The sequence below is a fragment of the Pleurodeles waltl genome, chromosome 6, assembly GCF_031143425.1.
Source record: "Pleurodeles waltl isolate 20211129_DDA chromosome 6, aPleWal1.hap1.20221129, whole genome shotgun sequence".
Classification (NCBI taxonomy): domain Eukaryota; kingdom Metazoa; phylum Chordata; class Amphibia; order Caudata; family Salamandridae; genus Pleurodeles; species Pleurodeles waltl.
In genome coordinates, this window is record NC_090445.1 from 1,517,467,363 (window position 1) to 1,517,481,989 (window position 14,627).

The 14,627-nt window shown below is 43.2% G+C and overlaps 1 protein-coding gene across 2 annotated transcripts in view; it reads right to left on the reverse strand.

The window, feature by feature from the left end:
- The window catches only part of VWA1 (von Willebrand factor A domain containing 1), a 285,476-nt gene that overhangs the window by 168,268 nt on the left and 102,581 nt on the right, over positions 1-14,627 (reverse strand). For both annotated transcript variants that reach the window (XM_069241052.1, XM_069241053.1), the window contains exon 2: positions 4,524-5,087. In XM_069241052.1, coding sequence (XP_069097153.1) covers positions 4,524-5,087 — 564 coding nt within the window. The remainder of the gene's footprint in view (positions 1-4,523; positions 5,088-14,627) is intronic.

A 14,627-nucleotide genomic window follows, 5' to 3' on the forward strand; every position in this document is an offset into this window, starting at 1 on the left:
TGCTTTCGAGGAACTCAGCTGTTCAGAACACGTCTGCCCTCGTTTTTTGCAGCCCTGGGGGTATATGTATATTTCCTGTACAAAATGAGACATTTCCCAAGATCCCCTGCATACACTCTGACTCTCTCCTATCAGTGCTGTGCTCTCCTTTGACGCCCTCCTCCAAGCCCCCTATGCGCTTGCCCCCTAAGGGATGCATATTTTTAAGGTTCCAGGAAACCGACTCCAATTAAAAGCTTAGACTAAAGTCCTAATCATTAGGCAGTGTCACTTTAGACATGACTTTGTGCTGAAAGACAGACATCCATCAAGAATGTTTAACAAACACGGACACGTTTCGGCGTGTCTGGCTCATCGGTATGATGGAGCTGTTTTCAGAGCAACGATCAGGAGAACAGGAACTTGATTTATAGAGTTTCAACAACATATTTTCCATCTGTCACGTTGGCTGATTTATTCCTCCTGCTCATTAAAACCTGCCTGGTCATCTCTACCTCCAACCTATGCCTTCTCAGGACAGTACCCAAAAATCTCAGAATGGAGAAGCATTTGCGGAAACCGGCTTAGTGGAAAGTGATCTTAAGAAAACCCATAAAGCAGGGTGCTCAAAGGTGCCAGCTTACCGAGGGCTCACACTTCTTCTGCTTCACTTCTTCAACCATTACAGTGCTAAGTGCTGTATGACATCACAAAATAACTGCATCTTAGTGGCCATCACCTATGACATGGAAACACTTCCTCAAAGGATCAAAACAAAAAACAGACAACACCCATCCGACCACATACCGAAACAGGGTAGCATTCTCCCTATGTAGGCAAGCACTAAAGCACTAAGCGCTATATAAATGCCACAATACAATACTTGTCTGCCTTGGTGGTAGAGGTTTCTTCATCAAAGTGGGAGAAGCCATACTGGAAGAGGGGTGTAAAGCTCTGAATGGAAATATACCAATAGCCTTCCTTCCTGTCAGAATTTTCCACCGAATGTAGATAGACCCTGCAAATGTACCCTAAACTTGGTACACAAATTCACTGCACACATACCTAGTTTTGATACCATTCCGAGTGCTGTTTTCCAGGAGATTATTGACCCAAAACTAGTTTGCATAGAAAGTCCAACTCAGGGCACTACCACTCATAGCAGAGGATCAGTCTCTCTAGATGAGGTGGCAGACTCTGAAGCATGGCATAGCCAGTGTGGGCTCAGCAGGCAGTACATCTGCCATCTTGGAAACTCCAATGACAGAGTGACGTAGCCAGTGGTGTAATTAGGGAATCTGTTGTTTTTTGACAGATTCTCTTTCACTGCCATCCTCCAATTCAGGCCACTAAATAATGCTTTTCACGGGTGGTGTCACAATAGTGGAGCCAACAAGGGCCTATGCCTCCGCTGTATCTTCTTGGCCGAGTCCTCGACCCTTTTGAGTCCTATCACTGGCTAAAGGCAAAGCAAAGTGATACTGTAAAAGAAAAACAGAAAGCAGGACTAAAGCTGATTGGCTAAACCTGCTCAAAGAGGCAGAGTTGTAAGGGAAGAGACAAAGAAAACAGAGATGGGATAGCAATAAAAAAAATAAGGATTTGCAACGCAATGTGTCGCACGTTTGCTCGAGTTAGAGCTATTGGCGCTGTAAGTTCCTAACTGCACTTTTCTTGCTACATACATTGAAAATGAAAAGTAAAACAGTTGACATAAGTGAGCCGATTCAAAGCACCACCGCCACCATGAGCGTGAGGGTGAAGGAGACACACAAAAGGGGAAATGAAAAGTAAAACAGTACACATAAGTGAGCCGATTCAAAGCGCCACCGCCACCATGAGCGTGAGGGCGAAGGAGACACACAAAAGGGGAAATGAAAAGTAAAACAGTTTACATAAGCGAACAGCTTCAAAGCAGCACGGCTAAAATTAGCGTGTATGCAAAGGAGACACACAAAAGTAAAAAGAAGTTAGCTCGCAGTCAAACATATCGGCAAATGTACAATTATCCATGTAACAGGGTCGGCCCCCAAGGTGGTAACAAAACCACCCCAAGGAGGGAGAAACGTAAACGATTTACCAATGATAACAAAGGATATTTGAAAGGCAAGCTCACGAACAGTGAAAGTGATGGGCGTGAGGTGGGAGTGGTTAAAAGCCTACATACATACCAACACGTCTATGCTCCACCTAATGAGCAGAGGAAAATAATTGGAGGGAGGAATAACGGCAAACAGAAAGAAAAATGAAAAGATAAATAAAAATAGGGAAAAAATAGCAGGGTGGAAGGAAGGATGAAAAGGAAAGGGACAAGTTGTTAACACACGCGCGCGCCCATGTACTGGAAATATAGGTGTGTCCGGTGCTGCTGCAATCCCAGATCTGGAACCGGTCCAGAATGATAATAGAAAACATTGAGGCCTTTCAATCCGTTTTCTTTTCAGGCAGTATTGTTTGACTAAATGCAGTTAAAGGTCAATGGAAATTAAGGAAAGGCCAGAGAATAACTTTTAAGGAACACCTGCACATTCCCCTATGATGTATATCTAAGCTGCATTTTGTGGCTTGAAAGAGATGGTATTCGCTAGTGATCGGGTCTTTTGGAAGATGAACGAAGGAGGCATGTGAAAGGCACCAGTGTAAAAATATCTACATTTTAAAGTTTACAAATAGTGATCAACATGAGGCTCGTGTGCACCTTTTATCTGTAGAATGTGGCGATAGGCATTTTTTTAAGTAAGCAAACCAATACACAATTATATTACCATTGAGTGTAAGTATGGCTAAAATCACTCTGAATTATTAATCGTGTTTTTTAATATCTCCTTTAAAATGGCACAATGTATCCATTTGTTTAAGAACATTGTCTCATAATGCACTGTAGACCCACATGTTTTACAAAAATGTGTCTGGCTACCATCTCATCCTCACACACGCTCCACACTTGAAGTTTTTCCTGATTTACTGCACTCACTCAGTAAGGCTAGGATTTCTTAGAGTCCCTCTAATTTTGAAAAAACTGACTCCCCTTTCATGGACTTCACTTAGGGTTTGCCTGGGGTCGCAGCTGCGACCCCCAGCTTGCCACTTGCGACGCCCGGCACTGCCTCTGCGACTCCTGGCCTCAGAGCTGGCAAAATCAGTGCCAGAAACACAGAGACGTTGGTCGGGGCTCCACTTTCTTGTTTTCAATCGTTTTTTACTACAATGATAGTGAATAATACATTATTCACTGTCAGTGTAATACAATTGGAGTACAGTTAGCTGGAATAGGACCCCCCCTTGGTAGCTGTGGTAAGTAAAAACACTTTTAAGTGTATGTTGGGTGCATGGCTGCGGGTGAGAGTGTGCTTATGTAAAGGAGAGTGTGTGCATGAGTGAAAGTGTGTTTGTGTACCCATGTGTGTGTGAGAGAAAGTAAAGATGAAATGGCATGTGATGTCACTTCCGCTACCCCTGACATTTTGGTGAATTGACTCCCATGGCCACTTTCATACTCCCAGTGCACTGACATACTTTTGCATGTGAGGCACCTAACTACTGCTTTATGAGTCTTCATTTACAGCCGGGTCCCAGGATGCAAGCCTAGCACGTATTTGGTGACCATTGCTGGACTTTCAGTTGCTGCTGGCAGTGCTGAAATTAGATGGGAACACACTGGATTTCGGCGTGAGGTTTTTGACGGTGACAGCCTGACTAGGCAGCAGTGCTAGAGTTGCCCTAACCGGGTTCCAATGCAGTGTATCCACACCAGGGTAAGTAGCCCAGCAGGATCTGGGACGGAGGGCCATATTTATCAAAGAGTTGCATTGCTCCTGCACTACTCAATGTAGATTTATGAAGCCAGTCAAGACCATCTTGTGTGACAAATATACCCCTTAGAGTCTGGGATTGTGGTGTCTATGAGGCTCACCCTGGATCAGCAACACTCAAGACATAGGTGCATGTACTGCTGCTAACCTTTAAAGTATTCATTTTCACCAATGCATACTCCACCCCCTAACACACAGAACAAGGTAAGAGAAACAAAGCGAGCGCTAAATGCAACATTATTTATTTCCCTCAAGTAGCAAATACTGTGATGTAAAAGCATGGAATGTAATAACCAAGTGTACAGTCTATTCTCTAGCGCTGTCACAATAAAAGGTTGCTATCCCTCTTCACCAGATTCTGTTTCTTGTAAATTGGTTTCAACAGATTTAGCACTCAGTCCTGTTCTATCTACAGCATTCTTCTGGTTTGAGATGCTCCAACTGATGTATCTTATGTTTTTATGCTAGTAACCATACTAATTTTTCATTCATCAAGTCAGGATTTTTGTGTTGTCAAATGACAGAGAAGAATTGAGCTTGTTAAATGCAATTTTTTGTGACCAATGCAGTAATTCAGAGCTGCTTTACTATAGCATTTCTCCATGTCGATCTCCTTAGGGGAAATCTGTAAAAATATCACAAATGTCTGGGCAGATCATGAGCATATGTACTAGCAGATCGTTGGGCACATATCTAGGCAGATAATGAACATGCTCACTGCTTCCCACCTACCTATGATATCATCCCGGAGCTCCTTGGTGATTATGTGAAGGTCGTCAACATCCACAAAGTGCAAGTGCTTCTCAGTAGGTTGGCTGGCCGCCTGGGAGAGCTCCAGGTAATTTCCCCGTCCAGTGCTAACAATGAACACAGTTACTCCCATGTCTTTCAGGAGCTTCATTGGTTGTGATATATCGTCTGTGGAAATTCCATCGGTGACCCAAACGAGGACTTTGGGGACATTTGGCCTGGCCCCAGCTTCATCAGTGAAGATCTTCTCTTTGGCCAGGTAAAGGGCTTGGCCTGTGTTGGTGTCACCCATGCGCTGCTTCATGTTCCGGATGGCTCGCTGCACGGACTCACTTGAGGCATGCTGGTCAAAGGGGAATTCCACAGCAGGGACAGTGCTGATGTGGATGACACTGGTCTGTACATCCTGGGGACCAAAGGTGAAAGGTTGGAGGAGGTCTGCGACAAACGCCTTGACCTGGGAAAACTCTTTGTAGGAGACACTTCCTGAGCTGTCTGTCAGGAAGAGGACGTCTCCCTCACAATCCGGAACAAACGGTGGGGAATCTGGGCCAAAAAAAAGACAAAAAAGGGTCACAAAAATGCAAATCTGGTCCAAATATACATACATGCACTTAAGGTACTACATTACTCAGAACATTCTATACATCAATGTCAAACACTAATATACTCCTTACAAATAGAAGCCATCTTCTTGTGCCAATTGCGTCACCTTTTTACTGTTTTTCTTCTTTAATCAGTCAACAAAAGCATTTTATGTGATTTGCTTTGATTCTTAAGTCAAGCACCTTCCCATTCAGAGAATACACTTTACTTAATGCTGGTATCATAATTTTGCACCAATAAAATATATACACAATTTACCTCCCTAGTGATAAAAAAGTTGCACTCCCTTAAATCTGAGGTGGATTACTGCTGCCTCTGCCTGTATTTAATGTTGTATAAAGTGGAACAAGAGTGGTTAGCCACACTAGCTCTACAATGATTACATTGTAATCCAGACAGAAAACCGCCAAATGCTACTGCACCAGAATCGAAGGAGATTAAGAAGTAATCCAATTCATCACTACGTTAATCCTCCTGTTGATCTTCACTTCTGCTTTTCCCAAAAAGCATTCTATTTCATGAAATAAACATTTTGGTGGGAGAATCGATGTGTTTGTGTCAAGTTTCTTCCCACACCACAATAAGGACTACCTAACATTGCCCAGTTTTAGAACACACTCATACTTGCAAATTTAGAGCATCCGGATCTTACTCAAGTTGGGGCACAAGCTACCCTCTGTGGAGGGCTACATCCCGGATCTTGTGTTCGCTAAAGATGTCGTAAAACTGGACGTGATGTCCAGTTTACCGGTTGCGATGATTCTCATTGTCATTGCAGCCTCTGGCCCACACATGTTGGTCCTGCTCTTCCACGCAGGTAGGAAAGAGCCAGGAAGTGAAGATAGATGGCAGCCTCCAAAATGGATGCTCAAGTAACGTCTTTCCTTTCCTTAATCTGGAAAGTAAGCATTTAGCTTTAGCCCCTCACACAGGATCATGACTGGATTACTGCACTAGTTTGTACCTTGTGATTAATAAAACCTTCTTAGGTCAGTTTCAAGCTCGCCAAAATCAAGCAGCTCGCCCTAGGGATCAACGCACCCAGATGTGGACCCTTGGCCCCCTTCTAAAAGCTTTACTAGGTGAAAGTGTATATCCTTTGAAGTAATCTGCTCTATGCATGCATTTATCCAGGGAACGGTGTCTGTTTTTGGCTAAACAGTTCGCAAACTATTGCCCCAACAGTGGCTCTCATCCTCATTTCATAGATCATAATGTAGATTTTCCTAGTTCATGACGGAAAGTCTTAATTTTATTAAAGACACGGAGGCGAGTATTATGCGTTCTCTTCTTGCTTTATTAAAACAGCAGTCAAGACAAAAAAGACTACAAATCCCAAGTGGCTAACACAGACAGCCAATGGGATTGAAAACGTAGTATAGAACAGGTTGACCAATAGCAGTATTCCCCATGCTATTGTGACGTCACTTGACTGCAAGCAGCCCTCTTTTCTTGCAAATAAAGTCAATTGCTGAATAGAAGTGGAAACAGCGTACAAAGAATAAACAATGCCATAAGAAAAGCAAACACATCAGAAGTAAAGTCCAAAAGTCTACAAATTAAGGCATATTCGGTGAAGCCAGAACAGGATCCTGAACTTGTAGTGAGTGAAGGATTCGCCAGAAGTGAGGATATCATATTAGGATGCTGATGGAGTGGCCGGACTTGGCGCTGAAAGAAAGGGAGGGAGAACAGTATTTATTACCAGAGGTGGGATAATACTCGCCTCCGTGTCTTTAATAAAATTAAGACTTTCCGTCATGAACTAGGAAAATCTACATTTTATGACAAGACCGGAGGCTCCTATTATGCGAGTTTAAAGCATATTAATTACCTTAAATGAAAGATCATCAACAGGTTTACAATAAAAGACTCTAAATGTATTGTCATTAGACCAGTCTGCAGATTTTAGAATATCCTCTAAACGGGAACCCGCCCAGAAAGCTTTGGAAGCCATTGCCCCTCTGGTAGAATGAGCTCCAAATCTGGAAATATCGATACCAGCTAGGGACATAATCCATTTCACCCAACGAGCTAAAGTGGCAGATGAAACCGGGTGGTAAGGTTTCCTAAAAGAAATAAGTAGTTGGGAGGAGGATGTTCTCAAATCTGCAGACTTTTGTTCATAAACTTTAAGGCATTGGCCTACGCATAATTTTGGTTGCTGTGGAAAATAAGGATAAAAGACTGACGATAAACTGGTTTTGGTACGTCGAACAACCGAGAATAATACCCCCGAAGGGGTAAATTGACGGTTGGAGACGTCAAGTGCTTTTACATCAGATAAACGTTTAATAGAGATTAGACATAATAACATTGTTAACTTAGCAGATAACATTTTAAGAGATAACAGCGTGTTATCCGGCCATGAAATTAAAAACTTCAGAACAACATTAACATCCCATAAATGATTGTATTTTGGCAGAGGAGGTTTGGAAAATTTTACTCCCTTTAGTAATCTGCACACCAGTGGATGCTCGCCTATGGGTTTACCGTTGACCTGGATATGATTAGAAGAAATAGCCGACCTATAAAGGTTAATGGTACGAAAAGCCTTACCTTTACTAGCTTCTGCGGCTAGGAAGTTAACTACGAAAATCACATCTGCTGAAAAGGAATCAAGTTGCCTTCCCAAACACCAGCCGTCCCATAAAGCCCGGGCTGCTTTGTAGGCTTTCTTGGTACCTGGGGCCCATGAATTTGAGATGTATTGAGAAGCTTCTGACGAAATGACAGGGCTAGATTGGGGATTCCTGAGATCTTCCAGGCGGACAGAGTGAGGATATTGTCTACAATGAGGGGATGTGGACGTTGAAAAGGGTCTAAGAGTAAGTCTGGGAAGGAAGGGATTAACAAGGGAAAGTCCACTGAAAGTTCCAGTAGAGTAGGGAACCATACTTGGGATTGCCAGAACGGGACGATGAGAATAAGGGATGCATTCTGACGTCTGGCCTGAGCTAAAACTCTGTTGATCATGATGAAGGGGGGAAAGGCGTAATTGAGGGAGAGAGACCAATTTTGAGAGAAGGCATCTGATGCCAAGGCTAATGGATCTGGACGCCAACTGTAAAATTGGGGAAGCTGAGTGTTCAGACGGGATGCAAACAGATCTATGGAAAACGGACCCCATAAAGAATGTATGTTGTGGAAAACTGAAGGATGAATTTTCCAATCGCTGGAGTCTCGGAGGTGGCGAGAATGCCAGTCTGCGATTGAATTGAGAGCTCCGGGAAGGTACTCTGCATGAACCGAAAGATGGTTTAAAAGGCAAAATTCCCAAAAACTCTTGGCCAGATCCGCCAAAGGTTTTGATTTTGTGACTCCAAGATGATTTATATACCTGACTGCAGAGATGTTGTCCATCCTGAGGAGTATTGCGCAATGAACTTTGTGCTTTGCTAGGCTTCTGATTTCAAAGGAGCCGGCAAGCATCTCTAAACAATTGATATGCAATTTGGACTCCTTGGAAGACCATGTACCTCCAGTCGATATGGGACCACATCGGGCCCCCCAGCCCAGACGACTTGCATCGGATTCTAAGACAAGATCTGGGGCTGATGGAAATATACTTTTTCCGTTCCAAGCGTCCAAATGGTCTATCCACCATTGAAGCTCTGTTCGGGACTCTACGTCTAAGGGAATGAGATCGGAGTAAGATAGGCCTTTTCTTAAGTGTTGAATCTTCAGTCTTTGAAGGGAGCGGTAATGAAGGGGTCCTGGAAAAATGGCCTGAATCGAGGAGGACAGCAGGCCCACTAGTCGAGCTAGGGTTCTGAGAGAGATGAGAGAGCTGCGAAGAATTTGCAGGATCTCTGACTTTATGGATCTTATTTTTGATGTGGGAAGAAGGAGAGTAGCAGAAATGGAATTGATTTGAAATCCTAAGAATTCTATGGTTTGGGATGGGGTTAGTAGTGACTTCTCTCTGTTTATTATAAAGCCTAGATTCTCTAAAAGAGAGGAGGCTGTTTGTAAGTGGAGTAGAAGAATTTGAGGAGATTGGCTTAAAATTAGGATATCGTCCAGATAAATTAGAAGCCTTATGCCCTGGGATCTTAGGAAAGCTACCACGGGCTTCAATAGCTTGGTGAAACATCAAGGGGCAGAAGATAGACCGAAGGGTAGAGAGGTAAAGTGATAGGTTTGGTCGAACCAATGGAATTGAAGGAATCTCCTGGAGTCTGGATGTATCGGGACGACTAAATAGGCATCCTGGAGATCCAGTCTGACCATCCAATCGTTTTGAAGAAGTATGTCCCTGAGGTGCAGAATTGTTTCCATTTTGAAATGTCTGTACACCACAAATTGGTTGAAGTGCTTTAAATTGATGACTGGACGCATCTTTTTGTTCTTCTTTTGAACTAGAAAGATGGGGCTGGTAAATCCCAAAGGATGTGGTTGGGTGACTGAAATTGCTTGTTTTAGTAACAGGGAATCTACCGCCAGAGAGATTAACTGGATCATTTCTGTGGAGAAATGGGGAGAAGGAGTGTAAAATGTTTGAACTGGGGTGGAATACAGTTCTATTGTGTAACCTTGCACAGTATTTAGAACCCATACATCCGCTGTAATTGTTAACCAATTTGAAAGAAAATGGCAGATGCGACCCCCGGTTGGAAAAGCACCAAGCTGAGGGCTTACCTGCAGGATTGGAGGCTTTGGAGTGTCTGAAGGATCTGGAACGATAGCCTCTGCCGCGCTGGGGATAGAACTGCGGCCTAAATTTGTGTTGGTAGGGACCATAATATCCTCTGGAGCCTTGGTTGACGGAACCTCGGCCGGTAAAGCGGCCCCTGCCTCTACCGGCCCTGGCAAAAACCCGTTGGTTAAACATTTTCCTCATAGACTGTTGTGCTTTGTCTAATGAGGTAAATGTGGCCACGTATTTGCTGAGATTTTTGATGAAAGAATCACCGAACAACTGTCCCTCGGTATGGATTTGGGGTTGGACCGTTGCCAGATTAATCAATTTAGGGTCCAGTTTAATCAGGAGGCCTTTACGTCTCTCATGTATGAGGGCGGAGTTAGCATTCCCCAACAAACAGAAACAACGTTGGACCCATAAGGATAACTCTTCTGGGTCTAGGAAACTGCCATCCAGCCTGGCTGATTCAATCATGTCAAAGATTCTTGTAAGTGGACCTATGACATCCAGTAGTTTGTCCTGGCAGGACGACCATGCCTTATCAACTCCCTTACGAGGGTCCTTGCCCTGCTTAGTAAAAAATGTTAACATCTGTTCATCAATGGAGGGAGTGGAAGTAGCTTTGTGTGGAAGAAGGGGACGTGGACATTCGGACTTGAGCTTGGCTCTGGTCTGCTTGTCTAAGGGAGAAAATAATTTCTGAGCCACGTAACGCCCAACATGGTCAGCGGGGAGCCATTCGGTGGAATTGGGTCGAAGTATGTTGGAGGGGTCAAACATGGGAAACCCTTCTGAGTCGAACAAAGGGGGAGAAACAGAAGTACCTTTGGATTTCTTGGGAGGAGGTGAAAACGAATCCGTGTCGTCTTTGTCAGAGACATAAAAATCTGAATTCGCATCTGGGATATCATCATCTGAATTAGGGGTAGAGGTAAGGGGGGTGGGGAGGGAAAAATGGCGTTGTTTGGCCTTACGTTTCAAAGGGGGTTTGGAGACCATATTGTTATACTCCTTGGCAAGAGCCTTGTGAGGAACCGCGTCCTCTGTCATATGTGAGGTAAACTCACTTTCCATCTGTGCCGGAACCATAGGGTTTGTATTCCCCCGCAGACTGGGCCGAAGATTTGGATAAAAGGTTAGAAAAATTTGACTCCAAATTCTTGGATAATTTTTGCATAGATGACGCCATAGCCTGTTGAACAGAAGTTTTGATGAAATTACGTAACTCATTTCTTATGTCCTCAATTTCACTGGGAACACCCTGTTCCACAGATAAGGAGTTGGTTTCCATGTTAAGGATAATTAATTAACAAAAGGAATTTCTTCCCGGTGAAAAAATGGCTTTAAAATGACAGGAAATAAATTATATAGGAGTTTCCTGAGTGAACTGGGCAGCCGGGGGTTAACTACCAAGAAGGGCTGGACGTAAACAAGGAAGAACCCTCCTACGCGAGGGCGGGGCCGAGGAAATTGCTGTCAAGGAGCAGGAAATCAGCCGATAAAGGTACACGGTGAAGCGAGGTGAGGAAGCGTTTCAGGGCGCTCCGTAGGCTATTCTCCGTTCGCGTCAGGCACCGAGTGACGGTTGGACCTGAACGCGAGGGGAATCCTCTATGGAGCGGCGCGCGCGGCGCGCTTTGCGCATACGAAAATAATTGGAATTCCTGCCTCGGGAGCACTCGGTGAGTGCTGCCGAGGACAGGAAACAAAACACGAGCGCCTATGAGGAATAATGCGGCAACATGCCGACAACATCAAAATACACTAAGTACATATGCATGCCACGTAATAAATATATATAATAAAGATAAGACAATATAAAAGCGTGACTTATCTTGACTGCAGCAGCAAGAAAAGAGGGCTGCTTGCAGTCAAGTGACGTCACAATAGCATGGGGAATACTGCTATTGGTCAACCTGTTCTATACTACGTTTTCAATCCCATTGGCTGTCTGTGTTAGCCACTTGGGATTTGTAGTCTTTTTTGTCTTGACTGCTGTTTTAATAAAGCAAGAAGAGAACGCATAATAGGAGCCTCCGGTCTTGTCATAAAATCTCAGCGGTTCGTGCATTTTTGTCAATAGCCAATCTCTTTGAAATACTCTGGCTATTAATCTGAAGTCTATTCAAAGCAACTTCATCCAAGAAGGCCGTTAAATACTGGTTGTTTTCTCAGTTATAATCTCTCCTGGTTCCGCCTAAATCTAAGCGGCTTGAGACCCTTCGCATAAAATAAAATATTGCATTGCTTTTGTTCTTCAAACGTTCTGGTCTACTACTTTGTCTCGGATGATATATGTTATGAGAAGACTGTGTAATTAGGTAACTTTTATAAGCTAATACCTCTCCTTGATCAGCTAACAATGCCCATTTGCTTGGGACAGCACCTGCTGCTGGATTTTGAGGCCTGGAATTAAGGTGATGTACACCCTTGCTAAGCAACAAATGTGAGAGGCACCTGCACACCGACGTGTCATTTTCCTCCAGACTAAATAACCTTAAGCAGCATTCTTGTGCATTAGGGACAGAGTGGAGACAAATGTCGCAGTATGGACAAAAGTAAAAACGTATTTGATACTGTACCATCATGCTATTAAAATACCAAAAACAGAAAAGGCTAAACTACATTCATCTGAAAACACCTCCCATAAGCTACTTTATTTGCTCTTGCATTTGTGAATCCAGCAGTAGGCTGTGCGTGAAATACAACCACTCAGGTAGCTTGTACCAAACGTGCTAAATACTTAACTTACAAAAAATGTAACTGGCACAGTGATTGGTAAGTGGTTATTGGCTCCCTCAAATGCAGCTCTACATTGCAAGGACTCTCAGTGCCCCAAGCTAATCTATATTTTGTTGTTTGGTCTCGACATTTCCCCTAACAACCAGGACTTTTGTGGGCATTTGCTGCAGTTTGGCGCTCTCTGCTCTTATGGCCATTTGAGGTGATGTTACAAAGCCATGCTTGCAACGCCTTAATGAAGCATCGGCCTTATCCAAATGTATTATCTCTAATCACCCAGTGAGTGCAACATACCCATTTTAGCTTCTCTGTAAGATTGCACACTTTCCTTTCATTCCCTACAAGATAACACCTCTTCCCAGCTCTCCAGTAGCACCATTCACATGTTTTTTTCTATTTTTAATCATCAATAAGATTACCAAATCCCTCATAACTTTTTTTGTGAAACCGCCCATTCCGACAGCATTCACTTTCTCATGTTTCCCTAGACAAGGTTAAAGTTCCACTCCACTAAATGAGTTAACCGTACTGACTGTTCTTAGGATTCTCTTCCAGTCTGAATATTTTCTAGATATTGTCTGTACTGCTTTCATCACATATATTATAACACTTTCTCTGAGGAAATGGGGGTTCCTTTTCACCTTAGTATGTTTAACTTCTCTCCTTAAATAAGTTAGACTGACCAAACACAGGGACCTGTGCCCCCACACAGATCTACACTAAATTTAGCCCTTGAGCAACTTGTGAACAGAAAACCCTGTAAGACTCCATCCCGGTACCTGCATTGTTGGCTTCTGCATCTTTACGCTTGGCCTCTGTGGATGGTAAATGCTTCCATGGCTCTTAAACTATGAGACACACTTCTTCTGACGTTACAACTAAAACCAGCATCTTTATGGCTCAGAAAACTTCTTAAAACTCTTCTTTTCTTAACGCAATATGTTTCCAGTTCCACGGACAAAAGTAGTAGACTGATCCCTAAACATTAATTTCTGCACTAATGCACTATATAAAGGTAAGTAATCAATCAGTCGACCTAAGTTGAGACTGAGTTTGTTCCTTCCTAACCAGGATCCAGGATGCTACGTTGTATATGAACATTTCGACCTGAAAAGCTGTACTGCCATTTGATGGAGTTTGTTTGACCAATGACTTTGTGTTTCACCACTGCGCATATTAGTTGCTCAATGTTCACCAGTAGCACATGGTATGTTTTGTTCAGTTTAGCCGCCTATGGGCTTTGACATTGCATTAGTCATTACATTCTGTATTCTGCCTATTGGCTTTGACATGGCATTAGCCATTACTTTCTGTATTCAGTTGAGCCGCCTATGGGCTTTGACATTGCATTAGCCATTACATTCTGTATTCTGCCTATTGGCTTTGACATGCTGTATCCAGTCTAGCCGCCTATTGGCTTTGACATTGCATTCCTATTGGCTTTGACATGATGTATTCAATTTAGCTGCCTATTGACTTTGACATGCTATTAGATATTCTGCCTATGGGCTTTGACATGATATTATATATTGCATTTTGTATTCAGCTTAACTGCCTATTGGCTTTGACATGATATTATACATTACATTTTGTATTCAGCTCCGCTGCCTATTGGCTTTGACATGATATTATACATTGCATTTTATATTCAGCTCAGCTGCCTATGGACTTTGACATGATATTATACATTGCATTTTGTATTCAGCTCAGCTGCCTATTGGCTTTGCATGACACTAGACATTGCATTTGATATTTAGGTTAGCTGCCTATTGCCTTTAAGATGACATTGCATTTGATATTTAGGTTAGCTGCCTATTGCCTTTAACGTGGAGTTAGACATTGCAGTTGAGAATCCAAGCTGTATTTTTCCAAGCTGTGTTTTTGCACCAGAGAACCAAGATGTTTTTCTCACAGTAGACTAGACATGATAAGAGAGAGTACATGGGTGTTGTTTTTCTTCGCTTGAGCTTGGGAACAGGAGTAGTCTTGGAGACCTGGCCAGTCTCCAAAAGGCTTGCTCAGTTTCCCAGGTCTGAGAGGAGGGGGCACACCTTTGTAACGAATGTAACAGGCTGCAGAGGGTCAGATTCGAA